Source organism: Muscardinus avellanarius (assembly GCF_963383645.1).
Source record: "Muscardinus avellanarius genome assembly, chromosome: 15".
Taxonomy (NCBI): Eukaryota; Metazoa; Chordata; class Mammalia; order Rodentia; family Gliridae; genus Muscardinus; species Muscardinus avellanarius.
In genome coordinates this window covers 21822202-21838253 of record NC_137801.1, presented here as the reverse complement: position 1 = coordinate 21838253, position 16052 = coordinate 21822202, and the positions used below count along the sequence as shown (strand labels likewise).

The following is a 16052-nucleotide window of genomic DNA, read 5'->3' as shown; positions in this document are numbered from 1 at the left end:
TGGGCCTCTCCTTTGGGGAACTGTGCTTGAGCCTCTCCTTAGGGAGACTGTGCTGGGTTCCATCACTGTGACTGCGTTGGCTTAGCTCAGAATGACTGCGGCGGCTCCTCTCAGAATGGCTGTATTGACTCCTCTCTGTGGAGCTGTGGCATGTTCTCTCAGAGGGACTGTGATGAGTTCTCTCAGAGCGACTGCGTCGGCTCCTCTCAGAGGAGGGTCTGAGCTGCCTCATCTCAAAGGGACTGTGATGGGTTCTCCCAAAGGAACTGTGTCCTCTCCTTTCAGAGGAACTGTAAGGGCGTCTCTTGGAGAGACTGCCCTGTCTCCTCTCTGAGGGACTGCTATGGCTCCTCTCTGAGTAACTGTGATGGCTCCTCTCTGAGGGACTGCTATGGCTTCTCTCTGAGGGACTGAGATGGCTCCTCTCTGAGGGACTGCAGTTTCTGCTTTCTGAAGGACTGAGATGTCTCCTCTCTGAGGGACTGTGATATCTGCTCTCTGAGGGACTGCGGTATCTGCTATCTGAGGAACTGAGATAGCTTCTGTCTGAGGGACTGCCGTGTTTCCTCTCTGAGGAACTGAAGTAATTCTTTTCTGAGGGACTGCCATGTCTTCTTTCTGAGGGACTGAGATGTCTCCCCTCAGAGAAACTGTGATGGTTTCTCCAAGAACTTCGATGGCTCCTCTCAGACAGACTGTGAAGGGTCCTTTCAGAGGGACTGCGGTGCTTTCTCTGAGGACTGCGATGGCTCCTCTCAGAGAGACTGCACAGAGTTCTCTCGGCAGGACTCCTCTCCAAGTAAGCACCTGAAGTTCTCTCCCTATTGTGGTGGTTTCGCTCCTTGGGTATATGTTTTTCTTTGTGCCAGGTTCTCTTCAAAAGGGAACAAGGTGGAATTCTCCTTTCCACTGGAAGTCTGGTTCCTGGTTTGGGCAAGTTCTTAGACTCTTGGCTGAAGATTTCACCTCTATAGAAGTTTTTATTTGCTCTGCTTTTACTGTCATTTTGTTCTGTACCCAAAGGTTGCATGGTTGAGGTAGTTTGTAAAGAGACATCTCTTTGGGAATCTATGGGCTTGAGTAATTGGAGAGGTCTAGGATCTAAAGAGCCATCTCCTTTGGACTGTTCATCTGATTTGCATTGTTCTGTGCTGCCCCCCAAAATGTCCTCCTGCCTAGTGGTTGGACTTGTTGGACTTTGCTTGCCAACTGGCTTCCTGCCTCTCTTGCTTTCTCTTGGTAAGCCAGAGTCCATATCCTTTTGTTTCGGATGGTGGTTTTTGCTTAACCACAGATTTCCTAACCTTGTCCTGTTCTCAGGCTTGTGTCCAACCAAAGCTATAATTCTGTGTGCTGTTTGGAATGCCTGCTTTAGGCCCTGAAAAAGCAGTTGCATGAACTTGGGCTGGGGAGATTTCTTAGGTTGCCTTTTTAAAGAAGCAGTACTTGTCTGAGCCACTCCAATCCTCTTCCTTCTTAAAGGGGCTGGTAATTCCCGAGGAGGATTCTCTATTTTACTTCTACCTTTTGTGGAGAACTTTGTGTTTTGTATTCTACGTACCTTGTTGATTCTCTTCATTGTATATTTTGAATCAGAGGTGGTTTTGAGTCTCACTTTAGCCCATGTTTCATCTTGATGGCTGTCAGAGTCACTCTCTGATAGGGAGGGAACTTGAGGGAATTTATAGTGTCCAGACTCTCTAATTTCCATCTTTCCTATTAGGTCAGGGATGCCCCGTTGCCTTTGCCTGACGTGGGCTTGTACAGGATCAGGAGACTGGGAACATCCAGAGCGGAAATCTATTGTGGGAGTAGGACTCTTAGAAACTGGACTATGGATTTTAGCTTTCCTTTGTGATGATGATGATAAAGAGCTCCTTCGTATCATGGGTCTGTCTTTGCCACGATACTTTGAAACTTGGGGTCTTTTTCCAGTTCTCAACCTAAAGCCAAGATGCAGCCGAATCTCACCATGGCCTTCGTGGGTCCTTACAAGGTGGAGCTGGGGATAGATAAGAAGATAAGGCCCAAAAGTGGTCTGTAATTTATGACAGCAATTAAATCCTAAACACCGGCCACACTGTAGGCAGATGGGGTATTTAAGGACAAGACCTGAAGCCAGAGGTGGAGGCACATTGGGGGGTATTTGACTCCTTAGGAGTTTTGCTGCTATTTTTAGCTGAAGATCTTTTAGCAATTGGAATTGTTCTGAGAAGTCAGTCTTGGCCTCAGAAAGATAACTTGGCTTGAGAGAGGGTTGGGACTCAAAAGTCCTTGTCTGTGAATCACTTTGTGAGTTTTCACTCTCTTCCATGGGAGCAGGATCTTTCCTATCATAAAATAGCCTGAGGGAAGACTCTGACTTTACTGGAGCAGGAAGCTGTCCCCCTGCATATGAGACTGTTATGTCCTGAGTGACTTTCTGGGATATATCACTGAACTTTGAGGTTGTTTTCTTTATTCCCAGTCTAGTCCCAGAGTAGTGCTGTATAATGGAAGATGTAGTGCCACGTGTCCACATTCTTAAGGCCAGTCCTTTCTCCTGACTGTGGCATAAGGTATGTCTCTGAATGTAGTTTCTGACCACTGAAGGCTGTGAAATAGTGCCTGGGCCATTCTCTATCAGGTTCTGGGAAAATTCCATCAGTTCAGCTGGAACCCCAAATAAATTCTGAATAGATTGACAGATATCTGCAGTGGCTCTTTCTGCTAAATATGTTCGAGAACAAAACTTCCTATCCATGGTGGTCCCCAAGACATTCCCCAGCATTAGCATTGTGGAGAGATACTTTCTAGGTAGTCTCTGCCTATAGGCATGACTCTCCCAGACATTTTGTTGCCTGCTTAGGAAAGACCGGTGAGGGCCTCTTTGAGACCCTGATCCTGCCTGGAGGGTCCCAGGTAGTGTTCTCCATCTTTGTGATGGATGCTGGAAATGGCTCTGGAGTGAGTCCTCTAACTCCTCCTTCTGCTCCCTCCTAATTTGCTGCTTAGATATGACATCTCCTCCCAGGATCTCAGGATGTGGAATTTCCTGAGTATACACTGTCTTATCAGAAGGTTGATTATAAAGGGCCGAGGGAAGGGCTGGAGACTGTATCTTAACAGGATATGTATAGAATTCTTCAGGCAAAACATATGGCCCAAGGTTTTTCATATCCAAAGCACTTGATACTTCTGGCATCCCCAAATCCTGAAGGCCTCTTAATTCAGATGTTTTGCCATAGCCATGTAACAACCCAGGTAAATTTCTTACTTGTAAATCTTCTGACATTAACTTCTCAGAGTCCCTATTTTGATACACCTGTCCTTGATTCAAATCCTCAGATTCCATGGTTTTAAGATGCTCTCCTTTTATCCTTATGGACTTTGCAGCCTGAAGCCTTTGCTCATAAGTCAATACAACAGGCTCCTTAAATGGAGATGTTTTCTTTGTGGTTGATTCTGCAGATTTCACTTGAATATTTGGCCTTGGAGTTAATTCTACAGGTGTTACCAGCTTGTGAAGAGAAGGCATTGGGAGTAAATCAAGAGAATGCATTGCTTCAATCCCTGATCCTATGGATACTCCTATTGGTTCTACAACCTGAGGAATTGGTCCTGGTGCCAATTCCTCAGATTTTACAATTTGAAGCAGTGGCCCTGGGCTTAACACAGTCTTTACAATTTGAAACCCTTTCAGCGCCACTGTTTCCAAAACTTGGTGTCTTGGCTCTGTGATGAGTTTCTTATATTTCATGTTTTGTAGCCACAGGCGTGAGGTCCACTTCAAAGGCCTTACATCTAGAGGTGATGGAGTCAAATCAACATAATCTGCCATTTGAGGGATTGTCCCCGGTGTTGCCACAGACTTTACAACTTGAAGCGGTGGCCCGGGGGTCACTTTCACAGATTCAGCAACTTTTAGGGAAGCTACTGAGTTCACCCCTATTGATTGAGCAACTTGTACTTGTGTCCTTGAGGATTCAATGACTTGAGCTAGTGGTTCTGGACTAATTCTCATGGGTTTTATGATTTGACTCAGTGATCCTGCTGGGGTGCTCTCTGAACTTTTCGTGCTTTGATTCTGTGGCTGTGTTAGCCCAATTGATACCTGACTTTGCTGCCATCTCTTAGAGGTGAGCTTGATGGATTCTACATGTCGCACATCTTGATTTGTTTGTTTTGGGGGCAACTTCAAAGATTCCTCTGAGTGCAGGCGGTGCTTTGAGGTCAAAGTTATGGATTCTGACACTTGATGTCCTAGCCCTAATGTTACTCTTGAAGATCCCACATGATGTCGTGACTTCAGAGCCACTCCCATAGGTTCCTCAGAAGGCAACTCCACAGATTCAGGAACTTGATGTCTTAGCCCAGGTGTTGTCGTCCCTGAAGCAGACTCTGGGATCTGATAAGATGACTTTGATGTCGGTAATGCTGCTTTTTCCCTTTGTGATCTTTTCTCCGAGATCACTCCCACAGGTTCTGAGGCTTGAGGACAAGGCCTTGAAGATTTCTCTGCATATCCAGTGGCTTGACTTAGTGGCTTTGGGGTCATCCCAAGAAATTCCTTCCCTTGTATCCCTGTTTCACAGATGAACCCCTCAGCTTCTGTAACATGATGTTTGAGTTCTGAGGTCATCTCTTTAGATTCAATAATTTTCTGCAATGACTTTGTATATAACATCCCCAAATCTTTAAGTTGGGGCCATGATCGAGAGAGAAACTTAAGGGTTTTGGGGATTTGGTAACTTTTATCTGGGGTTAATTCTAAGGGTTTTGAGCCTTCATCCCTTAGCATTAGAGTCAGATCATCAAATTCTGGTGCCAAGAGATCTAGATGAAGAGGCATCTCTGAAGATTTCATGGCTTTGACTGTTGGCTTTGAGGTCAAGCCCATACACTTCTCTACAGTTTTTGTGTCTTTATGTGCCAACACTTGTATCATATCTGAAGATTCTGTAGTGTGACAAGTTGGTGTTGAAATCAAATGCATAGACCTGGGGTCTTCCTGCCTTGACTTTGGGATCGTCTCTGCATATTCTACAAATTGTTGCCCTGCTCTAGGGATTATTTCAGAGGATTCTGTGATTTGACAGCTATTTCTTGGGTTGTGGTTCCCCGATTTCAGTCTCTGAGACAGTGACCTCGGTGCTAACTTCACAGATTTTACAGTTTTCTGCATAGACATTGAAAGCAATTTCATATGTTTTGTATTTTGCAACTTTGGCACCAAAGTAAACTCCAGAGACTCCACACCTTGTTGCTGTGATTCTGGGAACAAATTTGATAATTGGACACTAGTTAATGCTGGTCCTGGTAGGAATTTCTTAGTTGACTCTGTTGCAATCACTGCTGATTTCACAGAGCCTGAAAACAATTTTTCAGAATTCTCACCAGAAATCAGTGGCTGTTTGAGCATCTCCATAGATTTTACATCTGTAAGCAGTGATTCTGGTAAAAACAGCACAGGTTTTATGCCTTTTAACTGAGGCCTCATAGTGAGCATAGGTTTTATAATTTGCTGCTGTGACCTAAGTTGGTTCCTCAAAAATTTGAGTCCTTTAAACTTTCTCCCTGGAGTTAACACAGCAGATTTCACACCTTGAAAGTGTGGTCCAGAGTTATACAGAACAGATTTTGTATCTTGAGATTCTGACCCAGGGTTCAATTCAGAAAGCTTCATGTTTTTTATCAGTGGCCCTGGAGTAAATGTAAAATTTGTGAATTCATGTTTTGACTTTGAATTCAACTCAGAAAAATTCATACCTTGGAGCTGTGGAGCAGAGTTGAACTCCACTGGTGTTATACCTTGCAACTTTGTCCCTAGAGTCAGTTTACATTTTATATTTTGCAAATCTTGTGCAGAGTTAAACATAACAGATTCTGGCCCTGGATGCAACTCAGAAGATCTCATATCATGTTTTGTCCCTGAACTCAATTCAAAAGGTTTTATACCTTGCAAGTGTGGCTCAAGTTTACATTGTAATTTTGGCCCTGAATTCAATCCAGAAGAATTCATACACTGTAACTGTGGCCCCTGGCTGCATCCCATAGGTGTGCAACCTAGAAACTTTGACCCTGGAGTCAATTCAGATTTCAAACTTTGCAGATGTGTTCCACAATTGACTATCATAGGTATCTCATTTTGGATTTCTTTTCCTGTATTTAACTCGGATGAATTTATACCTTGAAGTTTTGAAATAGGAATTAATACAGAAGATTTTACATCTTGCAAACACGGCCCAGGGTGGCACCCAATAGAGTTTACACACTGAATTTGTGGGCCTGGAATGGATACAGGAGAATCCATACTTTGAAAATGTGGCTCAGGGTGACACCCAGTAGAATTTGCACACTGAGGCTTGGGCTCTGGAATAGATTCAGAATTCACACTTTCAAAATATGGCCCAGGTTGGCACCCAGTAGAAGCTGCACCCTGAGGTTTGAGTCCTAGAATAGATTCAGAATTCACTCTTTTAAACTGTGGCCCAGAGTGGCACCCAGTAGAATTTATACACTGAGATTTGAGCACTGAAATGGATTCAGGATTTAAGCTTTTAAAATGTGGTCCAGGGTGGCACCCAGTAGAATTTGTACACTGAAGTTTGGGCCCTGGAATGGATTCAGGATTCACACTTAGAAAATGCAGCCCAGCATGGCAATCAGTAGAAGTTGCACCCTGAGGTTTGAGTCCTGGAACAGATTCAGAATTCACACTTTTAAAATGTAGCCCAGGGTGACACCCAGTAGAAGTTACACACTGAGGTTTGGGCTCTGAAGTGGATTTAGGATTCATACTTTGAAAATATGTCCCAGGGTGGCACCCGGCAGAATTTGCACACGTAGATTTGAGCCCTGAAATGGATTCAGGATTGACACTTTGAAAATGTGGCCTAAGGGGGCACCCAGGAGAATTTTCACACTGAGGTTTGAGTCCTGGGATGGATCCAGGATTTGCACTTTGAAAATGTGGCTCAGGGCAGCACCCAGCAGAATTTTCACACTGAGTTTGGGTCCCTGGAATGGATTCAGTATTCACACTTTGAAAATGTGGCCCAGGGTGGCACCCAGTAGGATTTGTACACGGAGTTTTCGGCCCTAGAATGGATTCAGGATTTACACTTTTAAAATGTGTTCCAGAGTGGCACCCAGTAGAATTTTCACAGTGAGGTTTGGGCCCTGGGATGGACTCAGGAGTCACACTTTGAAATTGTGGCCCAGGGTAGCACCCAGAAGAACTTTCACACTGAAGTTCGAATCCTGGAATGGATTCAGGATTTACACTTTGAAAATGTGGCCCACCATGGCACCCAGGAGAATTTACACACTGAGATTTGAGCCCGGAAATGGATTCAGGATTCACACCTTGAAAATCTGGCCCAGGGTGGCACCCAGTAGAATTTACACACTGGATCTGAAGGCCTGGAATGAATGCAGGAGAATTCACACCTTGAAAATCTGGCCCAGGGTGGCACCCAGTAAAATTTTCACACTGAGATTGTGACTCTGGAATGGATTCAGTATTCACACTTTGAAAATGTGGCCCAGGGTGGCACCCAGTAGAATTTTCACATTGAGATTTGGGCCCTGGAATAGGTTCAGAATTCACACTTTGAAAATGCAACCCAGGTTGGCACCCAGTAGAATTTATACACTGAGAATTAAATCTGGGGATGGATTCGGAATTCACACTTTGAAAGTATAGCCTAGGGTGGCACTCAGTAACATCTCCACAGTGAGGTTTGGGCCCTGGAATGCATTCAGAAAAATTCACACCTTGAGAATGTGGTTCAGGGCAGAATACCTTAGAATTTATACCTTGAAGCTCTGACCCAGCTTTCAAGTCACAAGATTTTGCTCCTTGTAACTGTGGTTCAATGTTGAATGTCATACAATTTTTGCACTGATTCTGTGACCCCAAATTTAGATCAGGGGGTTTCCCATCTTGTGATCTGAGCTCGTGCTTGAATTCCAGAGATTGATCATCTGGAAACTTGGTAGACGGTTTTATCTCTTGCAAATAAGGAACAGGATTGAATGCCATACATTTTACACGTTGAAACTGTGGCCATTCACTCAATTTATGAGACTTCTCATCTTGCTGTTGGTTTTTAGCACTGAATTCAAAGATACTATTTATCTTTGATTCTAAAGACAACTCAGAGGGTTTTGCAACCTGCCATTGTGAGTCATCATTAAACTCTGTATAATTCATTGTTTGGGGGTTTACAGACTCATATTTCACTCTTTGGAACTTTGCCTCAGGGTTGCAGTTCATAGATTTCATACCTGGTGCACACATCAATAATTTCTTATTTTGTAATGGCGGTGCTGAGTTAAACCCCAGAAATTGCCTATCTTGTGCCTTACTTAGAGGGTTACAAGGTGGGAAATCAAGAGATTTCACATCTTGCAGTTCAGAACTAAACTCCGTAGATTTTATATCTTGAAGCTTCGTCCCTAAGATCAATTTAGAATATTCCACATCTTCCAACTGGGGACCCGAATTGAATTTCACAGATTCCCCACCTTGAAGCTTTGCCTCTGGTAATAACTCGGTTGTCCCACCTTGTAACTTTAAACCATGGTTGAACTGTGTAGATTTCATACCTTGAAGTTTTGTTACTACCTCAGAAGATTTTATATTTTTTAAGTGTTTTCTAGATCTGTACTCCATAGATTTTATACCTTGAAGCTCTCTACCCATGATCAACTCAGAAGACTTCTTCTCTTGTAACTGTGGGTCTGGGTGTAACCTTTCATATTCCATACATGGAAACTTGTTCCCTGGGATCAAATCAGATTTCTCACCTTGCAATTTTAAACTAGGTTTAGGCTCTACAGATTTCACACCTGGAAACCTTTCTTTTGGGCTCATTTCAAAGTTCTCATATTGTAAGTGTGCTCCAGAACTGAAATCCAGAGAATTTACATTTTCAAGCTTTATACCCATGATTAATCTAGAAGATTTCACATCTTGCAACTGTGGGCCTGAATTGAATTCCGCCAGTTTCTTTGCTGGAAGCTTTGTTCTCATTGTTGTCTCATTAGGTTTTACACCTTGAAAATGTGGCCCAAGTTTGAATTCTGTAGATTTGACACCTTGAATCTTGTTCTTCGTGGTCAAATTAGATGATGATGATGTGCTTTTCAACTGTGAGATGGAGCTTAACTGAGTACATTTTATACTTTGGGGCTTTGTCTCAGGTGTTAATTTAGAACATTTTACACTTTGCCACTGGGACCCAGAATGGAACACCTCATTGATACCTTGAGGCTTTGTCTGAAGAGCCAATTCAGGTGACTTCATGCTTTTCGAGTGTAGTAAGGAGTTCAGATCTGAAATTTTATCACTTTGTAATTGTGGCCCTTGGTGTAATATCCCAGATCTCACTTCCGGAACCTGTGGCTCTTGTATAAACCCTAGCGACTTCACACCTTGAGCCTGTGTTCCTAGGCATGACTCTAAGGGTTTCACTTCTTGCAACTGTAGTCCTGGGGGCAAATCAGGAGATTTCACATCTTTCAAATGATGCTCAGGTTTGAATGCCGTTGATCTCATATCACAGAGTTTTAACCTTGAAGTTGCATCGTGCGATTCCATACTTCTCAATGGTAGCTCATATTTCAAATCAGCGCGTTTGAACTCTTGAGGCCGACATTCCTGGAGTGATCCAGAAGATTTTATTCTTCCAAACTTTGGCGTTGGAGTCAACTCATTTGTCTTCCTATCTCTTAATGGCACTGAAGATTTCACCTCTACAGTTGTGACACCTTGAGACTGGGACCCAAGATTTAGCATGGATCTTGTAATTTGGATCTCAGATCTTGGAATCCACTGAACAGACTTTGTACTTCGCAGCTGTGGCCCTTGGCACAACTCCACAGATTCTACATCTTGAAACTCTGGCTCTGGGGACGATACAATAAGATTCTCTTTTTGCAGTTCTGGGCTTGAGGATGATTCAGGGATTTGCATACCACGCATCTGTGGGCCAAGGTTAAATTCCATCAATTTTACACCTTGAATTTTTGGTCCTAGAGTCGGTTGAGATGACTTTTCACTTTCCAACTGTGTAGAAGTTTTTAACTCTGTAGGTTTGATACCTTGAGATGGAAACCCAAGATTTAATCTTACAGATTTCACACCTGGAATCTCGGGTCCTGGTAACCACTGCATAGATTTCGTACCTCCGAGCTGTGACCCTTGGTGTAACTCCATGGTTTTCACATCTGCAAGCAGAGGCTCTGAGGTTGATGGGAAACTTTTTCTTTTTTGTAGCTCTGTTTCTGGGGACAACTGAGAGGTTTCCCTATACTCCAATTGTGGCTCAAGATTAAATGCCATAGATTTTGCTCCTTGAACTTTTGGCCCCATAGGCAGTTCAGATGACTTCACAGTGCCCAACTGCATGGAAGGTTTCGATTCTGTGTGTTTGGCACTTCCAAATTGTGACCCAAGACTTAACCCTACAGAGTTCCCACCTTGGTACTCAGATTCTGGTATCCACTCAATACATTTCATACTCACAAACTGTGGGTCTTTGTTTAACTCCACAGTTTTCATACTTTCAAGTTGTGACTCTAAATTTGACTCCAAGGGTTTCCCTTGGTTACGTCTGAACTCCTTAACATCTTGAATAACTGGTTCTAGAGCCAATCCAAATGAGGTTGGATCTTTCGATGGTGGCTCAGAGTTAAGGTCTACCGATTTTAAATCTGTATATTTTGACTCCAGAATTAACTTCAAAGACTTACTTTCTGACTCAGCTTCTCCCTTTGATTGCTCTAAATTCACATATTTCTGCTTTGGTGAGTCTACAGATATCTGGCCATCCTGTCCAGGCCCAAGAGTTAAATCCACAGGTGCTAGCCCTTGAAGCTCTTGATTTGGAGCTAAGTCCACAGATCTTATTCCTTGAAGCCCCTGTCTTTTGGTTGCATTGACAGATTTGACTACCTCCCTCTTTAGTCTTGGGATCAACTTTACAGATTTTTCACTTTGTTGCTGTGGATCTGGAGTGTCCTCCACAGATTTTAAACTTTGCAGTGTAAAACGTTGGGTAGCCTCCACAGGTCCTATATCTAGCATTTGTGGCTCTGAAGTCAATCCCTCGGGTTTCATACCTTGCAGCTGAGGTTCTCGGAGCACTTCTGGAGATTTAACACCTTGAGGTAATGGCCCTGATTCACCCATAGAATTCTCACCTTGAATCTTTAGCCCAAGTTTCAACTCCATATCTTTCACATCTTGAACCTGTGTAGCTGGGACCAACTTCACAGTTTTAAAATCTTGAATTCTTGAATCTGGAGTCAACTCCACAGATTTCACATCTTCATGCTGGGAACTTGGGGTCATCTTCATAGATTTTATATCTTCTAGACATGGACCTGGAGTTAAAACCACAGGTTTCACATCTTCCAACTGTGATCCTGAAGGTATCCACTCAGATTTTAAGCCTTGATCCTTTGAGTCTGGAGTGAACTCCTCAGGCTTTACAACTCCTACCTGTGGCCCTATTGACACTGAAGGTTTGACTTCTTCTTGCTCTGGCTTTGATGTTAACTGAGTAGATTTTACACCTTCCAAATGAGACCCTGGGGTTAACACCACAGACATCGTATCTTCCAGTCTAGGTTCTGGAGTCAGCTTCTCAGATTTTAAACTTTGAAGCTCTGCGGCTGAGCTCTGCTCCACAAAATTTACATTTTCCAACTGTGGACCTTGGATCAATTCAGATTTCATGCCTTGTGACTGTGATCTTCTGGTAGACCCAGAATATTTTATGCTTGGTAAAGGTGTCCCAGATATCAACTCCATAGGTTCAACATTTAGCATTTGTGGCTCTGAGATTAATTCATTAGGAGTTTTACCTTCAACGTCTGGCACTTGGCTCACTGGGACATGTTTTATATCCTGAAACACTGGCTCTGGTGTCAACAACTCTGGCTTGACCCCTTGCCTCTCTGGCTGTGAGGTCGAATCCAAAAATTTTACATATTGCAGCTGTGGCCCTGAGTTTAATTCTGAAGTATTTATAGCTTGAGGTGTTAGATCAAAAAACCTGACATCTTGTAGCCATGGTCCTGTGTTAAGCCCTGCCTGTTTTACATCATGAAGCCCTGGAGACGTCTTTGCTAATCGGGAATCATGCAATCCTAACTCTTGAGTTACTTCCACAGAATCCACACCATGAAACATTGATCCTGGGGTTTGCTCCCCAAATTTGACACCTTGAAGTTTTGGGCCTGTAGTCAATTCAGAAGATCTGACATCATGTAAGCATGGTCCCGGGATTAGTTCCATAAATTTCACACCTTGAGGTTGTGGTTCTGAAATCAATTGTACATATTTGACACCTTGATGCTTGGGCACTGGGATAAAATCTGACAATTTGATTTCTTGCCCTGGAGAACCTGGGGTCATTTCCTCAGATTTCACACCATAATGTGGGAGCCTTGAGATTAAATGTACAGGTTTTTCCCCTCGAAACAGAGGCTCTGGAGATGACTTTGCAAATCTAACACTTTGCAACTGTGGCCCTGAAGTTAACCCAGAAGGTCTGACATTTGGCTGCCATGGACTGAGGCTTAAATCCACAGGTTTTACGCTTTGGTGCTGTCCCCTCTTCACCAATTCCTCCAACAATGTACCTTGTAGCACTGGCTCTGGTTTTGGCTTCTGATATTCTACCACCCTGGTAGTTGACTGTTGGATTAAATTTACATGTTTTCCATCTTGCAACTGTAACTGTAGATCAATATGCCTAGACTTTACTCCCTGGAGCTGTAGCTCTGGGGCCAAGTCTATAACATGTGATCTTGGCTCTTGAATTAACTTTGTAGATCCTACCACTAATGGAGATGACTCAGAGATTAACTCAACAGATTTCAGATTTTGTGGTAATGACTTTGATTTCTCATATTGAATCCCTGATCCTAGAGTCAACTGAAGAGATCCTATTCTTGAATGTGGTTCTGAGATGGCTTCCTGAGTCTTATCTGCACCTTCGTATTCTAACCTTAGTGGTATCTCTGACAACTTGGTAACTCCTGAACATGGTTCTAGATTTAGGTGGACAAACTTCATACCTTGGAGCTGTGGCTCTGGGATCAGCCCCTTTGATTTTGTACTTTGCACCTCTGATCGTGCTATCAAATCCAGAGATTCTTTTATTGTGTGTTGTGATTGTGGAGTCTCCTCCATCCCTTTTACAAGTTGAAACATAGTCTCAGGAGTATCTTGGAATGATGTCGGGCTCATCTCCATAGATTTTGATGTTTGGCTCAATGGAACTAGGGCAATTCCTAAATATGGTTGTGTCAACCCAACAGATTCTTCTACTTGGTGACAAGTGTCAGAAGTCAATTTTGCTTCTGTGCCTTGATATCCCGGTTCTGAGACCATCCCTAAGGATTCTGAAGTTTGGTGCCATGGAGTCAATCCTTCATGTTCTGTGGCTTGATAATCTGGTTCGAGGTTCAACTGTACAGACGTTACTGTTTGAATGTGTGTACCTGGAATTGATTTCCCAAATTCCCTACATTTTGCCTGTGCCTCAGGAATTAATCTTCTATATTCTACCATTTGAGGAGTTTTCACATTTTCGAGAAATAGTACTGATGGCTTTGTGGCCAACTCAGTTGATTTTCTATCTTCCATTGGTGGTCTTAGGGTCAGTTCTACGGTTTTCATATCTTGAAACTCTGGTTGTAAGGTCAAATGAACATATTCTATACCTTGAAACTGTGAACTGGGGATCAAATCCATAGCTTTTCCACTTTGCACCTGTGGTGCTGAGGCTAACTCCACAGATTTTACACTTTTCAGTTGTGGTCCTAGAGTCAGTTGGATAGATTTTATACCTCGAAGCTGAGCCCCTGGGGCTGATTGTATAGATATCTCATTTTGTATTTGTGGTACTAACACCTCAGATTTCATGCACTGTCTTTCATGTTCTTGAGCCAAGTGTGTGGATTTTATAGCTGGGATTAGCTGTACATATTTTGCTACTTGTGGGACTAAACCTGTGGCTATGTCAATAGGTTTGATATTTTTCAACCGGGATCCCAGGATCATGTTCTCATGTTTTACATCTTGCAACTCTGGAGATAACTTCATAGAATCCATACCCTTAAACTGTGGTGTTGGCTTCACACCCATACTTTTCACACTTTGAAGCAGTGGTGTAGTCATTGCTGCAGATTCTGTGACTTGATGCAATGGCTTTTGGCTAATTCCCAAAGAGTCTGTACCTTGACATGGTAGCCCTGGGATTGTCTTCAAAGAATCCATTGTTTGATGATGTGATGGTGTAGGCTGTTCAGGTTTCTCCATTTGTGGCCACGTGTCAGGAGTCAACACCATAGTTTCATTTACTTTCCGGCTTTGCCTTGGACTCATCTCTGAATATTCCAGGATTTGAGGCCATGGGGTCAACCTTGAAGGATCCTGATAAGATGGTCCTAAAGTTAGAGACACAGACTTTGTGCCTTGGTGATGTGGTTCTGGGGTCACCCCTGCTGAGTCTGGTGCTTGAACCTGTAACCCAGACGTCAATTCCAGAGGTTTCTTGACTTGAGATACTGGCTGTGCGACTGAACCCTGAGATTCTACAACTTGTGACTTAGGTGCTATGGTCATTACCGTGGAATCCGTGGCTTGTAATAGCACCACTGGAGTTACTTTTGTGTAATCTGTGACTTGATGTAATGGTGCTGAGATCATTTCCATGGATTTTGTGTTTTGATGTGATGACCCTGGAGTGATCTTCGTTTGCTCCATGGCTTGACTTTGCGACCCAGAGGTCATGCTTATGGATTCCATGACACTATACTGTGGCCCTGGGGTCACTTCCACAGTTTCCATCTCTGTATGTTGTGGCCTTGGACTCATCTTTCCTGGCTTTATGGCTTGATGATCCAATACCTTATCCCTTTTTATTAACTCCACGACATGAGATTTTGGCATTGGGGTCAGGTCCACTGCGTCTATGAAATGCGGATGTGATTTGTTAATCATCCCCATAGAATCCATAACTTGAAGCAGTGCTACAGGAGTTACCTTCACATTATCTGTGACTTGATTCAATCTTGAGGCTCTTCTCTTTGGCTCCAGAGCCTGTTGCTGAGGACTTGGGGTTACCTCCACTGACTCGATCACTCGATTTGGTGGTTTGGGGGCTACACTCACTACTTCTATGGCTCCTGTTGGTTTCACAACTTGATTGGGTGGCTGTGACAAGAAAAGCGAGGGTTCTCTCGCTTCCGAATGTGATTCTGGGATCATCCTCATTGAATCCATGACCTGCAGCAATGCCTGCGGAGTCACCTTGATGTTATCTGTGACATGATATGGTAGCTCTGGGGTCAGCTCCACACCGGTGGCTTGTGTCTTGTGCTGCTGTGTCCTTTTATCTGGAAGACCTACGGCCCTCTGCTCTATGCTAAACTCTAGCATGTTAACTTCTGAACTTCTGGGGGGTGGAGCACCCATTGAGAAAGCTAAAGGCTCGGATCCAAGGACTCGGGAGTCATCCCAAGGTTGCAGCTGCTTGCTTGCGATAAGTGATTGTGAGATTTTTGTTTCCGTCCCACGTAATCCAGACTCCACCCCAATGTTCACACGGAGTTGGAATGATGGAAGGTCTGGAGATCTGATGTTGGCGTTTCGCTCAATGCTTTGACAAATGGGCGTGGATAACTGGGTTTGGGGGTTCTCCGGCTCAGGCACTCCTCCTCGTACTTTAATTAAAGAATTCAGCATTGCCCATGATTCTTTCACTGGCACAGGAACTGTTTGTTCCCGCAAAGAACAAACCTTCCAGGACATGTGTCCTTCTAGCTCCCCTCTAGCTGAAGGAGAGAGCTGGAGTGGCACCCGCCCTGGGCTTTGTGGTCTTCTGGGTGAAACAGAATTTGGTCCATAATCTGATACCAACTGACTCTTGCACCTTCCCTCATATTTTGATCCCTCTTGTTTGCAAAGTTTTGAGGGTTCAAAAATAGAGTTCATAAAAGAGTTTTGAGACTGTAAAGGTCTAAGAGCTGCCAAATTCTGAAGAAGGAAG

The 16052-nt window shown here is 43.6% G+C and overlaps 1 protein-coding gene across 1 annotated transcript in view; it reads right to left on the bottom strand.

The window, feature by feature from the left end:
- Positions 1-16052, bottom strand: part of SPATA31H1 (SPATA31 subfamily H member 1) — a gene marked incomplete at both ends in the record, with an annotated part of 32513 nt that overhangs the window by 653 nt on the left and 15808 nt on the right. The window contains 1 exon segment of the mRNA XM_080711342.1: positions 268-16052. Coding sequence (XP_080567468.1) covers positions 268-16052 — 15785 coding nt within the window.